The sequence below is a fragment of the Sceloporus occidentalis genome, unplaced genomic scaffold (genome assembly GCF_023333645.1).
Source record: "Sceloporus occidentalis isolate IW3139 unplaced genomic scaffold, rSceOcc1.0.p SCAF_125, whole genome shotgun sequence".
In the NCBI taxonomy this organism is placed as follows: Eukaryota; Metazoa; Chordata; class Lepidosauria; order Squamata; family Phrynosomatidae; genus Sceloporus; species Sceloporus occidentalis.
This window is the reverse complement of record NW_028317105.1, coordinates 2,659,188-2,683,874: the sequence shown is the minus strand read 5'-3', so window position 1 is coordinate 2,683,874 and position 24,687 is coordinate 2,659,188. Positions and strand designations below refer to the sequence as shown.

Genomic DNA, 24,687 nt, shown 5'->3' with positions numbered 1-24,687 from the left:
ATTCTATCCCAACTGCAGTAGATTATGTAACTAATCACAGCTCATTCCTTTTCGAGTATGAAATATTTCACATTCTCCACGTATGGGAATGATACCAACACCCATTCTTCTGTTTCGAGATATTTCTTGAACTCAAAGCAATAAGTCCATCTGCTCCGGTTGGTAAACGGAAAATATAATGTTTGTTAATTTGGTTTCTGATATTTTAGGCTGGTCTCTGAGTCAGGAAATAGATATTTTTTGTTGACCTGGTCTCAGAGTAATATGTTTTCTCGATGAACTTTGACGGTTCCTCAGCTTTTTTCATCATCTTATATATTTCTTTATTTTGAACACACATCACTGCCTTAATATCTTTGTTTCATCTTTTCTTCTTAACATAGTTCTGTCAACCGCATCCCGGTGATGCATGACAAGAAGATCAGCTAGAAGTTCTATGGAGTTCTGTCCAATCTCTGAAGTGTGTTGTTTAGAAGCTACCGTGTTTCCCCGATAGTAAGACACCCCCGATTGTAAGACGTATCGGGAGTTTCAGAGGGGTCAGCTAATATAAGCCGTACCCCGAAAGTAAGACATATGTCTTACTTTCGGGGAAACACGGGGGATTTGCCTACGGCCTACGGCCGCATTAACGCAGGGCATAAGGGGCGCCTGCCCCTTAGGCCCGCCGCACCTGCGACCGGGTCCGCCACTCTAAGGGGCCGGGAAGTCCCCACCAAGGCCGGCCTTACGTGTCTGCGGCCGCACAGGATTTAAATTAAAACATCGGGGGGTTTTTTTAACTTTATTTAACATCCTCCATGTTAAATAAAGTTAAAAAAAACTTTATTTAACATGGAGGATGTTAAATAAAGTTTTTTTAACTTTATTTAACATGGAGGATGTTAAATAAAGTTGAAAAAAAACCCCGATGTTTTTATTTAAACCCTGTGCGGCCGCAGACCCCTAAGGCCGGCCCCTTAGAGCAGGGCCGACCTTTGGGGTGTGCGACCGCACAGGGCGCCACACTCCAGGGGGTGCCAACTTGCGGCACCCGGCACCCCTCCAGAGACGGACAGTAATGTCCGCCGCTGGAGGAGCAGGCTCGCAAGGGAGCGGTATCGGAGGTCTTTAACAGACCTCCGGCTCCCTTGAGTGATTTTAAGCCGGGTTCAACCCGGCTTAAAATCACTCAAGGGAGCCGGAGGTCTGTTAATGACCTCCGATACCGCTCCCTTGTGATCTGCGCGGCAACAGCTGTTGTGCGCCGGGGTTTCTTGTCAGATCCCGGCGCACAACACTGAAGCCGCGCCCACCGCTGTCCGTGCCCTCTGACCCGGAAGGAGACAAGAACTGAAGAAGAGGAGCGAAGAGGAGGAAAAGAAGCTGAAAGAAGAAAGGAAAGGTAGGAAAGCATTAAATTCGACAATTTTTTCCCAATATAAGACATACCCCGAAAGTAAGACATAGTGGGGCTTTTAGGGATAAAAAGAAAGTAAGACGCTGTCTTACTTTCGGGGAAACACGGTACAAAGGAAGTACCGTGACTACCGGGGCAAAATGGTGGCAAAGTACTATAATTGTAAATTTGGTATAGTAAAAACAATACATCAGTCTCTATAGTAATTTCTCTAAATGTATGGCTTTGCCATAGAAATGTCTTTTCATTTCTACACCAATAACCCTCTTTAATTGTAACTTTATTACATGCGTTTGATACTCGATTGGTTTTGAACATTTGAAAGAACTGCCCAAGTTTTGATTAGATCAATAGAAGCCTATATGTTACTAATCTCAATGTCATTATTCTTCTAGTAAACCCAAAATCCGCCAAACTGGAGTGAATTATCGACCGGGAAGTTTTAATCTGTTCTTAAAAAAATTCCTTATTTGATCAGCAATGGATGATCTTCAGCAGAAAACCCAATGTAAAATAAGACGACCAATAAAGGACCATTCGCCCCATGTAGTCTGCCGATTCAAGGCAGGTCCTGAAGTTTACAAAACTAAATTTTGACCATACAGAAAATAATAAATATATTTTTGTAGGTGCTAACCAACAATCTAATTTGTAAATCAACTTTCAGAAATACTACTAGATCTTCCTTAATTCTTGCTGTCTGTAAGAGCCCTTATTTGTTAATTCATTAACATCAATTATGGAACAGTTCTTCATTCATAGGAGTTCTGTTTCCCACCACAGGCTTCCTCCCATACGCTCTATGACTCATAGGGGCAGTAAAAACATCAAATAACTTCAATCGCAACTAAAAAACAGAGCTATTACACACACAAATTGTCATTCTACTCATCTTGACTTTGATGTGGTTATACACAACAAAACCCATTTTTGAATACATGGTATTATTTCAAACATAACATTAATTATTGAAGGAATGAATGCGAAGGATCAGAGGTCCCATGAGAAATAAAACCGTCAGGTTTCACACAGAAATATCATCCCATCACATTTTCTTAAGGCCACCTCCAGGATTTTGTTATAGAATCCGTTTAATTTTTATTTTTTTTACAATTTTCTTTTTAAGATCAAACGTATTATGCATTTATTGCCTTAAATGCTTAAACCATGCCTTTATTTTTCATTAGACATGCAAGCCTAAACCAGGGACGTATTCTGGCCTAGGCCAACACTCCCCAACTGGCCATTTTTTTCTGGCTCAGCACAGCCTCCATAGACTTCATTAAAAAGGCTCTGTGTGCCTTTAAGACATGGCCCGCCAGGAACTGATGTCATATCCCGGAGCTCCGTTTCTTAAAGACACACAGCACCTTTTATTGTATTTGGGATGGCGACCATGCAGGGGGGCGACTGGAAGTGCTGCTCTATGTCGGTCTAGGACAGCACCCCAAGATAGATATGTCACTGACCTGCACCTTACTTATAAGGCAGGGCAGGTATATGTGTTGGGTGCCATTTTTACAAATGGAACCTGAAAAAGGGAGAGGGAATAAAAGCTGCCTTTGAATCACATACAACAACATTATTAACTCAGACGTACAATTAAACATTATAAAACAAAGTATCTGGTTTATTTCTTCTGAATGCATCTTTCTGGCACCAATTCTGAGAATATACGGAGAATACTGGGACCCTATATTATAAAAAGTATAGGCGAACCTGTTTAAGATTAATTTATAAACCAGCAATCAATACAGCCAATGCTTTAAAATAACATTTCCCCCACTCAACAGCGGTTGATTTAACCTAGAGTTAAAAAAAAACAGTGTTAAAAATTCTCTTGAAAAAAAATAATATATAGGTGAACAACAAATGTATAGGTGAACAACACAAATAGATTAACGTTGTTATTGTGTATATATATATATATATATATATATATATATATATATATATATATATATATATATATATATATAATTTTTTTCAATCATTATCTCACTAATAGATCTATACATATATATATATTATTTTATATTATATATTATTTTTTTCAATCATTATCTCACTAATAGATAGGGAATGTTGCTGTATTAGCTCAGCCTACCGATGTCTAACTCCAGTGAGGAAATGCCGGAGGGTTTTATCTTAATAGTATTGTCCGTACCTGACTTAGGGCCGAACTAATGCAATCCTCGAACATGAAGATTTTTAAACCTGCCCTGTGGCATACACCTGCCACTACAAAAGATGGCAAAATCCGACAGTCTGAATCCTCCGTGATATTTTTCTTCTAAAGCAACCCTTTCAAAATGTACAGAAGTTGCAAAGCCTTAACAGAAAGTTCTGTTTCATGGGCGGGAAAAAAAAAAGATATATTTCCTTTCTTTCTTTTTTTAAATAGTCCACGGACCAATGATTTTGGCAGGGAAAAAATGAAAAAAATGACACAAATAAATGAAATACCACTTACTTCTAAAGTGTGTATTTTTTTTCTGTCCTTTTACAGTCTAAAACTGAATTGGTTTGTGTGTGGGGGGGGGGGTGCTGTTGTTCGCTCTTAGTGGGCTAATGTTTTATTCAGCAATATTCTGTAGTTTTGAAAACTGACACGATGCATTAGAGAAAAGGTCTTGCGAAATATTTAGCTGTAAAGTGTCATGCGACTGCCTGGTGTAACAAGAGATGTTTCTCTGGGTTGGAAGATGCAAATTCGGAATTTTCACTGTGTGGCATTTCGCAAGCCATGGAGGACCATAAAAGTCATGATTTAGCTAAGAAGGCACACTACTTCTCTCTAAAGTGTTCCTCCTCATGAGTTCCACAAAGCCTTCCTTTCTTCCTTGGCTTTATAGAAATCGTTTTATGTCTACCAGGTGTCCGAGTTACAGTGGAACTGTCCCAGTTTGAGACCTAAGTCCTGCTACCTTATATCTCCGGTCTGCGGTTTCTCTGGGACACTGGAGGAAAATTCCTAAATGATAGGATTCCATATGCACGGGAATGTTACACAAGCCTTTGAGAACATTAGAGTGCCTTCTCATACGCAAGTCCATGGAAGGTCTGGGAGGAAGAAGGGTAGGCTTTAAAAAAATGAAGGGCATCTTGGGTGATTAACATGATAGCTCCAGGCAGCGTAGAGGCCTCGGCTCTACGGTTATACTCCTGCTAAAAAAAAACCCCATATTTGAAGTGTTGGGATAAAAGTTGGTCTTTCATCATGCCAACTGTCTTGTTAGGACACAGCTATATCTTTGGTCCTAACTGCGTGATAACACAAAGGGTAAGTCATATATGAGAAAGCATGGAGGCTTCATCTGTATGTCCTAGCCACCTAGGTGCATGATTTTCCTCGCCTGCCACCCCAAGCTGTTTTAAGACAATACTAACAAAAAAGCCACAACAGACATGAATAATCTTAATGTCCTATTGGATCAAAGTAATCCACCAGTTTATGGCGGCAATGGATTCAAAAATGTGTTTCTACCGGCCGTGTAACTGTACTTGCCCGAGAAAAAAGTTTTGGAAATCCAAACATGATCAGATTTATTCATTATAAAAAAGGGCACTACACCAACTCATACCGGCTCATGCCAACACTGAAAACAAAATGAAACTACAAAAAGTCACTTTTGCTCCTAGTACGCAGGCACTTTGCTTGGGAAATCCATAGCCTTGTAACTAAAATAAGTAAATAAACAACTGAACAGTTCGACTACTCCACGCGCGACATACACAATGCGTGGCTTGTCTCTACAGACAACTGATTTCTACTCAACCAAAGTCAACATTACTCTGTTGCTTTGAATAGACCAAACGTTTGCTGCTACTGACAATGAAATAGCTAAGGAATAATTCTTCAAGATGTTTGGAAAGTAATGTGTGTTGTGTTACCTGTTAATATTTATCTCAAAACCAGCAGGGATTCCTGCCCACAGGCATCTTATCCTACCCTGAATATCCATAATAACACACAGAAGATACATTAGAATAGAGTTGAAACTCCCACAGCACGGATAACATGACTTTGTTCTTAATTGCGATGAAGTCTCGTCTACAATAGAATCCTTTTAGCTCATAGCGGCATAAACTGGAAAGGGAGAGTTGTGTCATCAAAATAATTGGTCCACTTATAAGAACATGGCTTCATGAGTTAATTTTATAGATATCTTCATTTCCAAGTGGTCATTAGACCAGCTGCATCTTAGAACACATGAGGCTACACAACCCTCCATTCATCTCAATGGAATGACTTGCATATGTAATGAAGGGTTCTTCACAACTGCCCGAATAAACAACATTAAAGAAACACTAATATCAAGGATATGTATTATTAACAGTCATATCGCCAGCTTTTTAGGTTTTTTTATCTAAAGAAAATAAATCGGAGTCAAAACGTTTTCCTTTCCTTGAAGGGTTAAGAGTGGAGGAAGCTGTTCTTAAAGAATCTATTTAAAATGTGTTGAAATGTATTCATCTTATTATGATAAAAAAAAAATAGATTTTTTTTAACAGCTTCTGGTCTTGTTAAATGCTTTCTCAGCAATTTCGGAAGCTGCTAGCATTTTACTTGTAGATCCCTACACAATAGAGAATTAATGCAGTGTGATGTTCAATACGGTGTTTAGGCTACGACAAAAAGCATCAAGCGAAGCATCAGCTTGGATGAAAAAGTAATTCAACATTCCATCCCGGACTGTTCAAAGGCACTTGTTTAGAATCCATTAATTCCCATTAGCAACAACAGAGGTACAATAGAACACAGGGTGGGATTTGCCATAAGCCTTGTTAGCTAACTGCCTAGTCCATTAGAAACATATTATTTTTTTCATATTATGGGTAACAGCCGGGCCGGGGCCCTACCATATAAGTGATCTAGGCGACTGCTTTAGCTAGCGGTGGCTACAACCATGTCCTCACCAATGTTGGCAGGCAGGTACATGTAGTAGGGTGGCATGGGAGATACGGTGGGCCATTTTTTAGGGACACACATATATATTTCACATGTTATCAACTGGATTTAAGTTTTGGGGAGCTGTGCCACATGTATTATACTTGCCATTCAGGGCTGGCTATAGGGCTTGTAGCTCCTAGGGTTGCCTTAGCTCCAAAAATTAGATTTAGCACTAAAGGACATGTTGAAATGTCTGCTCCCAGATGCAGCCAAATCAGACCTGAGGGAAAGGGGGACACCAGCAGTCATAGCAGAAAATGCCCCCGATGTATAGAGGTAGGTCTAGTATAATTAAAAGCCTCCGTATTGTGTGCACAAGAGATCCATGCGTATGTCGGGGGGGGGGGGGGGAGACTACACGTCTTCATGCTTGGGGTATTATTTGATCAAAGACCAACCCTGCCCAGAAGTAATGGGGTTCATAAATTAAGAGTGTTCTAAAGGGATAACATGGTCAAAATATGTAAGATAAATCTTATTCCTTTAGCACACAAGGGCTGACTGATCATTGTGGGAGTTATAGAGTCAGTCCATAGCTACATTGCCCTTTTCCATGGCGATTGCTTCACATTTAGAACTTTGAGTCGGAATGTATCAATAAATGCAGTTTATAAAACATATTCTAAATTATGTCTATAGTGGTTTATTCTTTATAGGGTGACCAGAACCTCTGTATCATATAGAGCTGGAATGGCCATCTGGCTAATCGGGCAAAAGCGCTGCACACTCACCCGATCTGCCGCTCGCTACGTCATTGCCAGGTCGGCCCTGACCATATTATTATCACTCCCATTTATCAGATTAGTTTCATAAATAGATTTAGATACTTTATTTATTGTTGCCACGCTATAACACTCAACACAATCCTTTCCTCCAGAAAGTAACTCAGGTCGGTTGGAAGTGATTTTTATTTTCTTTAAGCCCTGTGTTCTCTGCAGCCGATATTTCTCCAAAACACAAAACATATGCAATTGTATTCAAATTTCTTCTCAAATGAATTTTCATCGCCGTCATGCTTTTTTCCTGTATGAGATCATTTATGATTTTAGAATTTGCATAATATCCATTATGGATTAAAATGGCAAAAGCTATTTTACTGTATTAAAATCAACACACACTGCTGTGCGTACATAAAAATAAACACGCACCCACACACACACACACATTATATATATATATATATATAATATATGACCAAAGCAATGCACCGTTGAATAATACTGAATGTAAATCTATAATTTTTTAGTCTTTTAGTGTTGTAATAGAGACACTTTATATATTGATTACAATGAAGCAAAGGCCTTGTTCTCAGGGGTTCCATTTTCTGCAGAATCCCACCTATTTCTTTGCTTCTCTCCCCTCCCCAGCTCCTTTTAGGTTTCCAGAAAACATGTTATACATTGCTTATTTTAATCTGTAAACACCATTACATTGCTTTATCTTGTGTATAGAGCTTTATAATTTAAGATTTGGGAAAGTGGAAGAATTTCTTTAAAGTTGCATAGCCTATACTTTTTGGGACTCTACGTGTCCAGAAATGAAACTGCCAGAGGTGGTGAACACATTGGACCATGCTGAAGACCAAGCCTTTAAGACCTGGGCTTAAGCATGGCCCTATGTGGTCACCGGCTGCCTTAATGGTGGACAATTGATAGATGGTGGTTATGCTATATAGCCTCTGTATCACAGAACACGGAACTTAATGGAAGATAAGACCCATTTGGCCTATCTGCGTCTGTGCGCTGTAAGACCTTGAATCATACTTGGTCGTTGGCCTTGCCTTATGTCTTATAGCCCTATGCTTTCCTAAAGAATGCTGTATCCATTCTCTGTGTTAGCCTCTACTACTGCTGGAAGTGGTAAATGTTCACATATAGTCAGGGAATAAGCGTGAATGCGTGAAAGTCTCCATTTAAAAACATTGCTCTACGAAGCATCGTGTACTGTATTTTACAATTATTTGTTTAACAGGCTTGTCATATATTGATATATACAAGCAGAAGCTGCTGGTGGGTGCTCAGCAGAGAACCCAGGTGGGGCGCTGCTAATGTTAACAATTACATTTTCACAGCCGGTTCCCCATCTGTAAAATAACTAGAAATGTACCAAAAATTCATCAACTCACATACTATGTCATCAGGGCAGTTTAAGTGATGGATTTTGTAACGTATGGGGGAGGAAACACATTTGAAGGATTTGTGAAAAGTATAATATTGTCTCGTTGTATAGCTCTAACTTTAAATGTGCGGTGATACATACATAATGTTTAATCCACATTTTATGCAAAAACATAGATAAATGTTGTTTCACTTTCATTTGCCATGTGTTTTCTGCTACTAATCTCATTAAATTAGATTAAATATTACTCACAGATTTCATTTTTTTCTTCCTTATCAAACATTGTTATATATACATGTGGTTTATTTTTTTTAACTTGTTTGATCCTCTTTTGTAACATTTGGGTTTTAGTATATATTCCTTTAAACTGTTTTAGTTTTAGTTTTTCATATTTAGGTGGCAGTGCCAGGTCAGACTGGCCCTTTGTAAACAATTTTGGACAGCAATGCAGCAGGGTCACCTAACACGAGTGGGAGGGCGCATTTATGAATTAATTCATTTATGTTAGAATGAGAGTGTATGCATAAGTGTGTTTGTGTGTGAGCATGAATGTGTATGTATGTTTGTGTGTCAGCATATGTGTGTATGAATGTGAATGTGTGTAAGTATGTATGTGTGAACATGAATGTGTATGTATGTGAGCATGTATGTCTAAGCGTGTGTAAACATTAATATGTATGTGTGTGTAGCATGATTGTGTAAGTGTGTGTTGAGTAGGAGTACGTCTATGTAAGTATAAAATGGTGTTAGTGTGTAAGTGTGTGCGAATGAGGGGGAGGCAAGGGACCAACAGGCTTTATCTGCCCCCCAGGCCAGAAGGTTCCTGCAGGAACCTATACTGGTTTCCTGCGAAAAATCTTCTTAAAAAGCTCTGATTTGACTTCTTAAAAAACTGGAAAAATGAAATCAGTTTGCTCGCCTATTTGAAATATTTTCTCTATTTGCTGCAATTGCATGTTAATGAAAAAGTCACGGCAAATTTCCTTTGGTTCTATCAAACGCTCTGTTGACGGGAACTGAAATTCAGTCTAGTTAATGAGCAGAAACTAAATATGTATCTCCTTCCAAACAACACGAAAATTAAAAGTTTAAAACACTGGATTGGAAGCAATCGCAACGGAAAGGTTTATAATTGCAATATGTCGACCTTCAAAAAGCATAAGAGGCTACTTATCATAATTTTGGCCTTAAACACATCAAAAGGTCACCAGCTGAATCTTGATGTAGTAAAGTTATTCTAGAATGTCTTCATTAAGACCCTGTTGAGTTACAAGGTTGTTTAATAGATACTGATATCGCGCATTATGAAACTGTCCAATCGGAAAAGTAATCAATTTATCAAAGGCATTCTCTGCAAAACAAATGGAACTGGTAATTCCGCATATAGTTACTTTCAAATACAGAAAAGCAAGAGCAGGAATGAATTGAATGAATCATTAATTTATTCCATGGAAGAAATAAAAAGAGGGGAAAAAAATTAATTCTGCAATCACATCAGAAATTCAAAAGGTAAAATTAAGTCTGATTATGTTGATGGTTACTTTCTGTTCCAAATGTAATGAAGAAATGCATATTAAATCAACAAGTTGTTTAACGAATTTAAATATTAGACAGAAGCCCACCACACGCACACACATTTATATATATATATATATATATATATATATATATATATATACATACACTAATCTAGTTTATTTACTCATTTCTCAGAGCATACTTATTTTTTTCCTGGCTTGTTAAAATATTTTTTTTAAATGCTGGTAGGTTAGTAGGGAATTTCTACAGTTGACATTGTATTCTTTTCACCCTGCACCACAGTCCTTGTGGAGAAGATCATTGTACTGTATATAATGCCACATAGCTCATCTGGGCAAACAGGAACTTTAAAATGTATGCCACTCCTGTCCACCTGTGAGACTACAAAGCACTCCACTGGCATAACCCTTCATTAAAATTTTGAATGTATGCACTATGTATGTTGTATACCCTTTCCAACAAATGTTAATGTATATGGCCATTTATATACCAATTCTTAACTCACACTTAAGTTGGCTACTAAAGCATGAGGTGGAGAATGACACCAAGAGTCAACATCACTTTGACGTTTGATGCACAGTTACTTTCGGGGACAAACACGTCAAAACAGCTTGTAGAGTTTCTGTAGGAAAATCCCATCTCCTACTGCATGCAAAGCATTCCCATAGCATGCAAAGTGTTTTAGTACATTGATGTGATTACGACCTGCCAGAATCCCAACAACGACTGGAAATACACAAAGTACTTGTGGTCAGACATTCAAAGCAGCCGTGGCTCTTAGGCTCAATGTTTTCTTTTCCTTGGAACATAAGCTAATTTAGTTGTCTGTATTTGCATGCCCTTTACTTGCTCACTAACATGTAGTAGGTTCTAAAATAGATCTCTGGCCATAAATGATTAACAAAATGACTACTCAATGTGAAAACATTAGAAAAGCATGTTATCTGTTGATTGCAAGTCTTGTTATACTTAGGGTCATATATTGTATGTTGGTTAAAGACTAATTAGAGATCTTGAAAGCTCTCATCAATGCGGTAACAATATTTCTCCTCCGAGGAGAAATAACACTAGAACCAAACAACTGATGGCTCCTCAGCTAAAACAGGGCTGCACAAATCTCGTCCTTCTCCTTGTTGCCTAGTTTGCAAACCGTGCCCCATGCTAAGATGAATAAAAGCTTCAATGTACAAAAACAACTAAGCAATTAAATTTACTAAAATTCCATAAATATCAACAATTAGCCTTTTATTTTGTAGAAGGTTTGAGTGTAGCTCAGGAACATACTTATATTATTGGATTTATAGCACTAACATGGCTAGAAAGTGAAAATACTCAACGTGTGTCGTCTAAAAAGTTTGTATATTTAAAATTGACTGGACATTTATTTTTATTTTTTTATCGTGAATTCTGAACACCAATAAATTTACTTAATTTAATTATTTAATTAAACAGTGGTAGGTGCTTATTTTGATAAATAATATTTACAAATGCCAGGTTTAATGAGCTAAGGAAGGATACTTTCTAGAGTGAGACATAAGTCAAAGAACTGTGAAAATGTAGTTGAATCAAGGAGACATTTTATATTGCATCCTCTTTCATTTTGCGTACGAGAGATAAACACGGCACAATCTATTTGGGGAGGAACGGCATCTAAACTCTGAACACTCCTGCCCTCTGGAGCTTTGTTTTGGTGATCTTGCTCGTAACTACAAATATAAAGCAGATGGAACTCTGCACTAAAGAACGTACTTCGGGTTAATAATTTAAGATCTAAGAAGACTTAATAATGTTATTTAAAATTAATTTACAGGATTACATGGCTGTGTTATTTAGGAATATGCTACCAATCTTACTTATAACGTGGTTCCATTGCATGAATGGTCAACTATGGGCTTCCAGAGTTACTAATCCTACATCGCTTGTGGTCTAATAAGAGTTGAAGGACCTGCTCTCCAGAACAGCACCGAAGATGTATTAGTAAACTAACCTTTAACCATTAATAATCACTGTTCATGGGATGTTCGCACATGGTTATTTATATTGCCTTTGTATCTTTTTTTATAATTACCACTTCAGTTTTGAAGACTGTCTGTTCCAGTTCATTCCTACATTAAATAGATCCTTAACTCAAAAGCAGAAAGCCGTAGAAAGTACCAGCACTGAACTCTTAGCACATCTTGGAATCTTTCAGGAAAATATTCTACTGCGCATCTTTTGTTTTAATGCAAACTTTCCCTTTTTTTAAAGATTTTTAAATTGCTTTTATATTTGTTTTAACCGCAAAGACCTTCATTAGAGTCCATATCCAAAACGGTGTGCTTTTCAAAACACGAAAAAAGTCCAGGCAACTTTCTAAATAAGACACTAAGAAGAAGAAGAAGAAGAAGAAAAAAAAAATTGTCTCCCAAACATCATCTCTTCAAGCAAACAATGTATCCCCAAGGAGCACTTTGTCAAGATTCGCAACTGTTAAACTAAAAGCATCTCTCATTAAAGACCAGCCACATATCAAAACAAGCCTGGTGTTCCTTGATAGACAGGTGGGCATTTTAGAGAAGGTTCGCTTACGGTATCATACTTGAAAACAGACTCGGCACACTTGAGCGATAAGCATATGCAATTATACTATATGAAGCCTGATCTGATTTCTACTGTATCTAAAAATAATGAGCCAACTACCGCAGGATAAGAATTGTATACGGAGTGCTAATAGAGTATGCTAGGTCGACTGGTGATTTTGCATTTCATTTGCAATTGTGTTTAGCAATCGCAGCCTTGCAGATAAACAGAATAAAACATTTCGGCTTAAAGCAGCAGTTTTTTGCTTAGGTATAAAAATCCAAAGAATGCATTTGCTGTGTAACATATTCTTGCAGGAATCAATAAGGTATTCCTTTCCCAAATATGACTATGAAATGCTCTGTAAGCTCAACAACGCTGAGAGCAGAAAGGCAGAATAGGTACTCGCGGTAGCTGATAAAAGAGCTTATCAAATTAGAACACAACTATTACATGCTGACCGACATACCCGATGAATGCATGACTCCTGAGTGCTCATCTGCCACATTAGATCTATGTAAACAATGACTGAATTATAAAACAAAAAAAACGTTTTCATCTACAGTAAAGTTTTCTTTGTTTAGATAACATATGGAAGAAAAGTCCATTTTTAAAAAGAGAAGAAAAATTTAGATATATGGGTTCTTAAACCTGAGATCGGAGAAAGGAGAGAGTGGGAAAGGACAGAGAAAGAGAGAGAGAAATAAATAAATAGAGAGAGAGAGAAAGAAAGAAATAGAGAGAGAGAGAGAGAGAGAGAGAGAGAGAAAGAAGTGGAGAGAGAGGGAGAGAAAGAAAGAAAGAAATAGAGAAAAAGAAAGAAAGATAGAGAGAGAGAGAGAGAGAGAGAGAGAGAGGGAGAAAAAGAAAGAAAGATAGAGAGAGAAAGAAGTGGAGAGAGAGGGAGAGAAAGAAAGAAAGAGAGAAAAAGAAAGATAGAGAGAGAGAGAGAGAGAAAGAAGTGGAGAGAGAGGGAGAAAAAGAAAGAGAGAGAGAGAGAGAGAGAGAGAGAAAAGTGGAGAGAGAGGGAGAGAAAGAAAGAAAGAAATAGAGAAAAAGAAAGAAACAGAGAGAGAAAGAAAGAAGTGGAGCGAGAGGGAGAAAAAGAAAGAAAGAGAGAGAGAGAGAGAGAGAGAGAGAAAGAAGTGGAGAGAGAGGGAGAGAAAGAAAGAAAGAGAGAGAGGGGGAAGCCTATATTGAAGGACTATGTTCTCCTCACAGTTAACTGATTTTGTAGAGCTCCAGAGAGATTCAATTCTCTCTCTCTCTTGAATTGCCTGACTACCTTTTCCAGACCCGATCCTGGCAGGTCACACAATGCACAGGGGTTTAGATGTAAAACACTTTAAAAGACAAGTAGTAAATATTTAACTAGCACAGAACAAGAGTTTTTTTAAGAGCACAAACTTGCGACTATAACCGAACAAAATAATATTGTTCACAAATCCAAGAATGAACTTTGCTGTTTCACGGGGTCCTCTGGAGATTTTTAAAGAAGCAGTACTGGTAAAAATATATGTAGTATAATAGACACAAAAAGTATGATCTTCAATACTGTGCGCAAGTTAATAAATGGTGGGGAGGTTATAAGGGGCATGGGCTAGACAAAAAGTTTTGTGATTAATAAAATGAGAGAAAGAAAAAGAGAGAGAGGGGGAGAGAAAGAGCGAGACAGGGAGAGAAGGAGAAAGAGATGAGGGAGTCAGAGAGAGAAAAAATAAGACAGAGAAAGAATGTGAGAGAGATAGTGGGAAAAAAGAGCAGGAAAGGGGTAAAGAGAGAAAAAAAAAGAGAAAGAGTAAACCTGTGCCAAGTTGGCCTGCTTGCCGCAAGAATGTGGTGACACCAGGTGTGCCACGATCATGTTTTGCTTTTTTTTTTATTATTTATAAGGTGACAAACATTTCCCAGACTAATCGGCACATTCACCGGACCGGGACACCTGTTCTACTTGTCCTGCGCAGACAATGTGCGTCTGACAGAGTTTAGCGAGCTGCCACAATGAAAGGCTTTTCATGCTATCAGTTTGTATAAGCGGAGCTGGTGGGAAGGATTTAGTCTTGAGTCTCCTTCTGCCTCAGGCAACAAAAAGAATAAGATCACCCCTGGCTAATATTTCTAACATGACGGAATAGGGTAATTAGTCTTTTTTGCCGCAAATTATTGACTCTGGAAACCAGTGTGCTAATTTAGTATAGTGGCGGCAAAATTAAGAAAGTGATGCTACGTCCCATATACCTTTTTTTTTTTTTAACCAGTTATTACCTAATGTATTAAATCTGACACTGTTTGCATTCACAAGGTTATTCCGTTTCTAAATTTCACGCAGGATATATTCTTGCGGCATATATGATAAACGCTGTCCACTTAGCCTAATTTTTTTTTACTAATTTACCCAAAAATATGATGCTTTTAAAATGTAAATGGATGTTAAAAGCTCTGCCTGCATGCATTAATATGACTAATTCTGTCAATTTCATTTTTAAGCAAGATAATAATGATGGCTACAATTTAAAATTGGCCCCAATGTGTCTGATTTTAGAGAACAAGAAGCATAAAAAGCAGACAAAAAAACATGCATTATAATTGATGTAGTACAAGATTTCAAAGAAAGTAAAATATTCTATTCTGGTGGTCCGATGATATCACAAATTTTGTTGAGGTTTACAAATGGCCCATAGTTTGCTATGATTGGGTTTAAGCAGAGATCTGTGCACAGCCAATAGGCTACTGAGTTTCTGTGCTGCATCATTTTGATTGGTGCATGTAACATTCTAATCCGGAGCACTTTAGAATCTGTTGCGGTGCCAATGGGTTTTTTTTTGTTTGCTATTGTGTGTTACCGTAATATTGAGAACGGGTGATATTTATATTTTTTGTCATCTGTACCTATTTATCCTGAAAACACTATAAAAAGTTCCTGCTTAATTGTCAAAGAAAGAAAAAAGAGGTTAAGAAACATTATTGCCCATCTTAATACTCAAGGGGCATCTCTTATTTAAGAAAAGTAGACCAAATGCCCCTTGGTCCTTCCATTGTACCTTAAACACTTTATATACATTAGTCACACAACCTGGTTTTCTGGTTTGGGCAATAGTGACCACAGGGCATCAAAGGGTAACAACGGACACGGAATGTGTTTCAGTTACCGTATCACTCGGCTATTTGACCGGATTTGTCATTAAGTTACCAGCCTTTCCTATCCAAAATGTTTAAATTATCCTATATGCAGCGATACCCTCTTTATAGTATTGTGTATCCCGATGAGGTGACATCACCTCTACGTGGTCCCAAACACAGGCATTGTCAAAAAGTTCACAACAACATTATGCCCCATTCAGCTGCTACAGGGATAACATATTCAAGCGGCACAGAAAGGGTACAGCCTTACGATGCTAGAGGAGCAATATATGATCTAAAGAGACATAAATCAAACGTGTGGACTAGATAAAAAAAAAGAAATGAATGTGTCGAATCCGTTAATTTTTTGGTCTTTTTATCATAGCATCCAATGGAATAATCCAATAATCAGGTTGCTATGGTGATAAAACCATGTTTTAAACTTTTACCCCAGAATTTGAATATTTACTTTAGAAATAATGGGCAGACTAGATGGGCCGAATGGTTCTTATCTGCCATCAAATTCTAACATTATTGCAAATGGTTAGTTATAATCAGAGAAAGAGTCATCAGAGAATCAGTTCTGTTCTTACTTAGGAATGAGGGAATTAAGTAATATTTTAATAGTTAAACATCACAAGATATTGGGGTAAAGATGTATGACATCATAAAAGCTAGTAGACACATCATTAACTGGCAAATCCAATTTTCGTTGGCTACGTAGGAAAAATGTTGTGATTTAGAATATGTTGCCATGAGAGTAATCAAAGTACCGTACACTTGGCAGCTATGTTCGTGTGATCATAGAATGTTTAAGATGCTGTCAGTTTTATTTCATGTGAAGGCTTGTCTTAATCTCCATGTCACATCACATCAAATGTCTTCTACAGAGTGTGACACAAGAATACAGAACCCACGTACTCATCTCCTCTTACAAGCAGTCCTACGGCATTAAAAAAAAATGTGCCTTGGCAAAACAAGGAGGACAATATTCATTTATTTTTAGTCCGCAGCTTTTAGGCTGAATATTTTATAATGGGGTAGTGTAGCTCTACTATCATGGCCAACTCTATGAGTAATACAAATGATAAACTTATTGATTTCAAGAAAGAAAAAGAGATACGTTAATGCCATTGACCAAAAAAAATGGCCAGAGTAATGAAGCCCGTTGACCCAAGTCAAACAGGGTTTTTAATTTCTGAGAAGAACTTTGGAAGGTCTGTGTGCTACATGGCTTACGTTACTTACTTATCAATTTTTATCTCCCGAGAACCTTATTCTGGCCACATATGAACAATTCCAAACTGATTATATCGAAAAAATGGAACCACTTTTCAAGCTCAAAATTACATACGCATGGAGTCTATGCGTTTCCTAAAACAATATACATCTGACTGATTTTACACATATGGCATATTCAGAGACACGTGCAATCTGGTCAGCAACAGGACAGATACGAGGAGAGGGACGCCCCATTAACACATCTTGTAGGAGTAGCCAACATTTTGTATTACGCCTCAGGGTTTCAAGAATCCTCAGCTCTAGATGTAACGCTGCTCTACAATGCAAACGCAACACCTTTGGGATACATATTGAGTCTAAAAGCTGCCTTGTACACCAAAAACACCTGTCTCTTCTACAAAGCCATGAGCTGAGCATATCACAATGTAATGATCGGTTGTTTTTTCAAAGGTTCAAAGGATTGCGTTATTATTCCATAAACTCAAATACTGCGGTATGCAACAACGTAACCAGAAGATGTGTTTATGCACACAGTTCAGCGATATAATTTGAGCTTTGAAGCTCACAGTTTGCGATATTTTTTTAGAACCTCAGTGTCAACGTCCTTTCCCGACGATCATTGCATGTTATTTAGCTGGCTTTAAGAATACACAGCTAGACCATATTGATAACAGTTAAACCGAGCAAAGGAAAGCATCATAAATAACAACCATGCATACCACCAACTGCTTTGTTTCTACAGAACTATGGACATGCCATGACCAGCTCTGGAGAGAGTGATTGCCACATGCCTCTGAGTACTCACCTCTGGAAGAGGCATTCCATTGATGATAAGATCAGGCTGCGGTGGGCTCTGGTTTGTAAATGTATGGTGGTAGACATGGTTGGACCCAGCATTCCTCGTATTCTGGTTCTCCACATTTAGGAAGGTGCTATCTGTGCGCCTGCAACCAAGCGGGAGGGTCTGCTGGTGGTAGTCAAAGTAGTTTAGAGATGAAGTAAGGGAGGAGCAGCTCACCACGTTCATTTTATCTGTTTCTTCAACATCCCGGGGCACCAGTCGAATGTCGTTCTTACTGATTTTTTTCTTCTTGTTGGATTTCTTTTGGTGTCCATATGAGTATTCCGCTATTCTGTAAGACAACATTAATAGAATGCAAAAGCATGCATATTTTATCATGCTTTGACAAGACAAACAAACATTAAAAAAAAAATAATATATATATATATATATATATTGTGTAACATTGAAAAAAACCTTACCCTGATCTAGGAACAATGAGAATAAGACAAGCAGAGAAGGCCAGCAGGAAAATAGTGGATATGCACAAAGAAAAAAAAATGACATTATTGGAGATGCAACATTTTTGGTACATTGTGTTTTGTCTTTGTATTGTGTTCTTATAAGAATTCCAAGATCTATATAAGTAATGAAAATTACTAACATTTTATGGACTTAAATTGTCTTACATGAGGACATATCGTACAAAGAATCGGTTTTGCAAAATGGAATTGCTTATGGTTATTATAATTGACCGATTTAAACATTATTTTCAGATTTTTCCAGCAGAAGATAAAAAACCTTGAAGACCACACCTTTTATAAAAAAAATGTTATATCCATACTTCCTTAACTATCTATATATTGTTTTCTTCCAACTAAATCGGGGAAGGTTTGTCATTGTATAATGAACTCCTTAACACCTTTAAGGTTTTTTTTTTATTATAATACAGAAAGTAATGAAAAACTGTGACTATGGACATATTTATTTTTCACCTATAGCAACAGGCGGGTGGTTTATCGCAAGCCATGAATGTGCTTTGAAATCGTTATCTCAAATGAAATCTGTAGATGTCACGGCACGGTGCAAACCTGGTGTTCATATTTTCATTAACGACGAGGTCCTATAATTTGAGTTAACCCTTCGAGAGCCAGAGGGATGAAACCCTGCTCCGATTACTCAAAAATCCTATATGATTTAACGACTACATATGAAAATAACAAAAATATATCAATTCTGGTATTCAAAGGAAAAAAATAATAATATATCTTTATATAAACATTTGGCTGTCAGGGTTGTATTAGAACCCAAGGTTTATAAGCAACAACCCCCCCCCCCCAGACATTTTTATCCTGAGCATAAAGAATAAAACACTGTGCATTATGTCGCTATGAATTCTTCAACTATTCAACTTGTTTTTTTTAATTTCTTATCCTTTAAAAAAAGACATTTGTATGACACATCAGCTATTTCTATCATCCATGAATAATTGTACCTTTTCTCTCTTTTTATCTGCTGACAAGAATGAGCTACTAAATAAAGAAAAGTAAAAAAAAAAGGCTTATGCATTTTTTATTATGGGTAATACACAAGTGAGATGTGTACCCAATGTATGGTTTAATTAGGCTAATAAAGCCAGAATATTTGCGTCTTTAACTATTGGTTTGCCCATTATAACTTAACATTTTCAATGGTGGAGGGGGGGTCAATAAATTATTAGATCACAGATCATGCTTGGCAGCTCAAGGGTTAAGCTGTAAGATTTCTGATCCTTAACCTCAACCAAATAACCTTCTGCACTTTTTCCTTCTCCGTCAACAATGGGTTAATACCAGAGCCACATTTTTTTTTTTATTTTTTTTTTGCCTTATAGTGACCTAAAGTGATCATAATAAATGAGGACCGTGATCTGCAATTGGAAATGTCACATAAAACTAAAAAAATATGACATGGATTTATATTTTAGTCCCAATGACATTTTCATGATGACGGAAATAAAACCCACAGAATTAAATAGCAGGGTTGGTGCAGGAGACATGAAAAAGTCATTGAGTTTGGAGCGAAAAAAAAAAAATACAGATCAAATTGGCACTGTCTGAAAAAGAGATTCTAATCTTGTGTCCTGTTTATTAAGAATATCATGTAATCTTAGGATTCTTGTTAAAGTGATGGTTTTGTGTTTTTAGGGAATATATTTTAAAGAGACCGTATGCGTCCCTGAAATCTTTTGTGTAAGCCATAAATATAGAATATATACTGCCAGTCCCATGAGATTATCGCTCGGCCGTAGGAAAATTCAGCAATTTTCTGCCTGTGTGACGCTGAATATTTGTAGTGCACACAGAGTCTGCTTCTGCTATAGTTACAATAGATCAGCAGCAGCTCTGCGGTGAGATGGTTGTATACGGACGCAGCCAGATGTTTGCAAGGCTGGATAAAATAACAATTTCGTTCTTTGACTTATTACATCTGCAGGTTGTAGCCACATCTCCTTTTAATCATTTTGAAAGTCGGCGTATTGTGTTATCTCTATGTTGTCACCAGCCATTCAAATAGACAGCTTTTTTTTTTTTCCTCCATGCCTCTTGTATTTGAAAATGTCATTTGTATGAAAACACTGTGACAACCCCCCCCCCCCTTCCCCTGCAATGGAGGGCAGATTCCTAATCATTGATATGGAATGCATAAGCGCCCTTCCTGGAATGATAAGAAAGGGGCTTTAAATCTTGATTATTCTGTAATTGCACTTAAATGTGAACAGGAAAAAAATCATACCCTGATATATATTATATATGTAATACATTTCATTATTATATACATTATCCGATGATCAGTTGATATTTTAGGAATACAGTAAGTCTTAATTCCCATTCCTCATGAACAGAATATGAGGCGGATACCCTAAAAGTGTACTTTTCTTCTCTTCTGGAATGGCTAACGAAGATCACAGAAGACATGCCTAGTCTAGAAGTAACAGGATTAAGGTTTTTATGAGGCATTGCAGCTGCTCCTATACTGAATTGAAATTCATGTGTGGTTAGTATTAGTCTACTAAACTTTCTGTAACACTGACAACAGTGTGAGGGGAAACAATACTGTTCCATATGCATGATCTCGCCTGCCTATCTGCAATAAGGCAAGCTTTTGTTGCATTGACAATAAAGGTCCCCCTCCATAGCAGATACATTTTGATTACTGTTACTCCATGCACTTACACTTTTGACTGATATAAATGAGTGCTGGCAAATCTCACATAAACTGATAAGAAGGGAATCAATAATTAATCTAGCCCTAAACACTGTTTCAGTAAAAAAAAAAAAGAATCCATGTATGTGTGCATAACCAGAATTTGGAATATGTCGACTATTAAAAAATATGCCGTTCTGCATATAATCAGCTAGAATGGGCTGATATGAAAATGTAGCAATCATTATGTTTCATTTAATGCTGTATTCTTTTAAATTCCATCTCTGATTCATGTTCTGGGTGAATGGTTCCTAGTGAAACATGTATTAGGAGTGAGCACAGCGACACCAACTGGTGGAAATGAGAGAGTGCACCGTGTAACTTGTAGAATCAATGCTCTGCTTCATTTATTCACTGCTCAATGACATGAAATGGTCTGTTTCCACTGCAGACAACCTGCAGGATGTTACTCCCATCAATCAGGACCCTGGAAGCCACTTGCCACCATTTTAATCGTATTGGTGGTGTCAGTGGGCCTATGCAAGACACTGCTCTACAACTCCAGACAGGCCCCTCTCTGTTACTGAAAGGGTTAAAATACACAAAGTGCCACCCTACATGCCAATAAAGGTAGGCACAATAGTAACCGAGTACAAAATAAAACGAATATAAGTTACAGACACTTTTATTTTAGTGTCCACCATTAATTAACCTTTTCATTGCCAGAGGCAAAAAGTATTATTATTATTAATATTATTATTATCAAAATTGGCTACTTGACCTAGAAACGTCACTTTTACACGTAGACTTCTTGCAAAGGAGTTGCAGAATATTATGAATGAGAAAAAAATAGGATTTCCAACCAAAATTCTGATGTCATACTGGATGTCAAAATGTTGCAATGATGTTTGGAATCTTTGCAGGAAATGAAACATTAACCATTGTATGTTTTCCTGGGGCCGATGAATACAGTATACATTGTAATTCAATTGACTATTGAGACTTTATGTTGCATGTAACACATTGATACATATTCTAGGTCTGTTGATACCTTGTGCAGTCAAAGGTGTATGAGAAAAGAGAGCTTATGTTTTAATATCTGAAATGTCATAATTAAAAGGGATTAAGTATGTATTTACCTGCAGTTGTATGTCCTTATTTCTTTATTGTCCCTCTTGCATTTCACTGCTACAAAGATCATGGTGACAAACAAGATAGCAGCAATAGATCCCAGTGCAATAATAAAAATCAGAGACAAATTTACAGATCCTATGGATTCCTGAGCATCCAGTGCAGGAGACAGGTAGATTAAGATCAAAGCAGATGCTGAAAGAGACAGTTTGCCATGGTCGTGAGCCACCACGATGAGTTCATAAGTGGTCTTAGAGTTCTCCCCAAATGTCCTGGTGGTCCTGATCTCCCCATTTGCCTGATCAATTTCAAAAAATCCTCTGTCTCCTTCTGATATTTCATATGACAACCTGCCATTTTCACCCTCATCGTAATCATCAGCTTTCACCACAGTCACTAGGTAGCCTACCCCTGCGTTCCTAGGGATGTACACCTCAGAGGTCCCATTGACTAAAGGTGGGGCAGTTATCACAGGAGTGTTGTCATTCACATCCACAACTATCACTCTGACTGTGACATTGCTCTGTAGAGATGGGTTGCCTCCATCTTTTGCTAGGATTTTGAATTCAAAAGCTTTGGTTTGTTCATGATTGAATGATCTCAGGGCATAAATATCTCCAGAGTTTGGGTTGATTGACACATAGGTGAAAACTGGCATATCTCGCACTTGGGATGGGACAATCTGGTAGGAAATGCTCCCATTCAGCCCTAAATCTGGGTCTGTGGCTGACACTGACAGTAAGTAAGCACCAGGGGTGTTATTTTCAGAAACAATGACTTGGTAGAAGGTTTTAAGGAAGTGGGGGTGATTATCATTCTCATCAGTAATTTTCACTGTAAAGGACTTGGTGGACTGCAAGGAAGGATTACCACTGTCCCTGGCCTGGATGGTTAAATTGTACTCGCCCTTTTGCTCCCTATCTAACCTGCCATCTACTAGAATGGTGGAGAAGCTCTCATACTCTTGCAATCTAAACGGAACGTTTCCCAGTAGCTTGCATACGACCCTTCCATTCAGCCCAGAATCCCTGTCTGATACCCTGACCAGAGCTATGACATACCCTGGGGTAGCATTCTCACTCACTTCCACCACTTCACTGTTCACTGAAAGCAAGTTAATCACTGGCACATTGTCATTAACATCCAAAACATTCACAGTCACTTTACAATGGGCAGGGATGGAGTTGGGTCCCAGGTCCTTGGCTTGTACATCTATTTCGTAAACATGCCCTTCCTCGTAATCTATGGCCCCACTCACAGTGATCACTCCAGTCTTGGGGTCTATTTTGAAGAGGTCCCTGGTTTTGTCAGACACATAGCTGTTAAAGGAATACACAATCTCTCCGTTGGTGCCTTCATCAGGATCTGTAGCGTTGAGGTCAATAACCACTGCATTTAGCGGAGAGTTCTCCTGAACATTGACTGTATATGCAGGCTCCTCAAAAACTGGATTGTTGTCATTAGAATCTATGACTTTGATGTTCAGCTCCACAGTTCCAAAATTAGAGGGGTCTCCCCCATCCAAGGCTGTGATAATATAGCTGTAATGGGACTGGGTCTCTCTGTCCAGGTTCTTTTCTACCACCAGTTCAGCAAACCTGGACCCATCACCCCTGGTTTTAATTTCTAAACCAAACAGGTCATTGGGCGTGATTTCATAGGTTTGCACCCCAAAATTACCAGAGTCGGGATCATATGCACTCTCCAGTGGAATTCTTGTGCCAGGACTAGCAGTCTCTGATATCTCCAAGTCAATCTGGTCGGTAGGAAAACTGGGGGCATTGTCATTGAGGTCTTTGATCTCCACCTTAATGACACAAATCTCCATAGAGTTGGACATGACCTCCAACGAGATGACACACTTGGGGCTTTGCCTGCACAGCATGTCCCTATCTATCTTCTGCTTGGTGACCAGCAAACCTAAGGCGTTGATGTCCACCAGGTGGGGAGCCGAATTGGAGACTACTCTAAAAGCAGGCTGCCTAGGGTCCAACACGAAGCCAGCATCCTTAGCGTCCTTAGCTACATTGGCAATTGCAGTCCCAGCTCTCTGCTCCTCCTCCACAGTATATTTCAGGTTGATCAAGGCTCGGGTTCGTGTCCAGGACACAAACAGCAGAAACAGAATATGCAATAAATCCATCTCCTTGAGTATCCACAGCCACATAGTTCTAGCTTGCTCAGGCCAAAACAAAAATGTTTTTTAAGAAGGAAACTATAATGGGTTAATTCACACAGCCAAGAAAGCAAAAACATACATTGGCTCACTTTATCTGTTGAGATGGTTCTGGGTAGCTTCCGAGGTTCCTTTTGGAGTTTAACAGTTCTTGTCCAGATGAGATAAAAGTGAGAAGAAGAAAGCAACAAAAAACAGCCCAGGGTTCGATGGAGGTCCCTCTGACACCTGCCCCACATGCACAATGTTTCAGAGAAGAGCAGAGATTAAGAAGCAGGGTGGCACTTTAAACGTGTCCTCATGACTGGTAGTCATTTCATTCTTCGATGAGCAAAGAGCTGCATTGATGGCAAGAGAACATTTCACTAAGTCACTGTAGCCTCAGACCTCTACTAAAATCACCTGATCCATAGCAATCCAGATGGGTTTAAAAAAAAAAAAAAAAATGTGTCCTTAGCGAAAAATTAATAAATCTCAAGACC

General features: G+C 38.2%; 1 protein-coding gene across 1 annotated transcript in view; it reads right to left on the bottom strand.

Moving 5' to 3' along the window:
• LOC149281997 (protocadherin-19-like) overlaps positions 1–24,196 on the bottom strand; it is an 84,057-nt gene extending 59,861 nt beyond the window's left edge. Inside the window, exons 1-2 of the mRNA XM_089498749.1 lie at positions 22,038–24,196; positions 17,737–18,064 (exon numbers count right to left, since the gene is read on the bottom strand). Of these exons, the coding sequence (XP_089354875.1) occupies positions 17,737–18,064; positions 22,038–24,196 (2,487 nt within the window). The remainder of the gene's footprint in view (positions 1–17,736; positions 18,065–22,037) is intronic.
• Between the last annotated feature and the right edge of the window lie 491 nt (positions 24,197–24,687).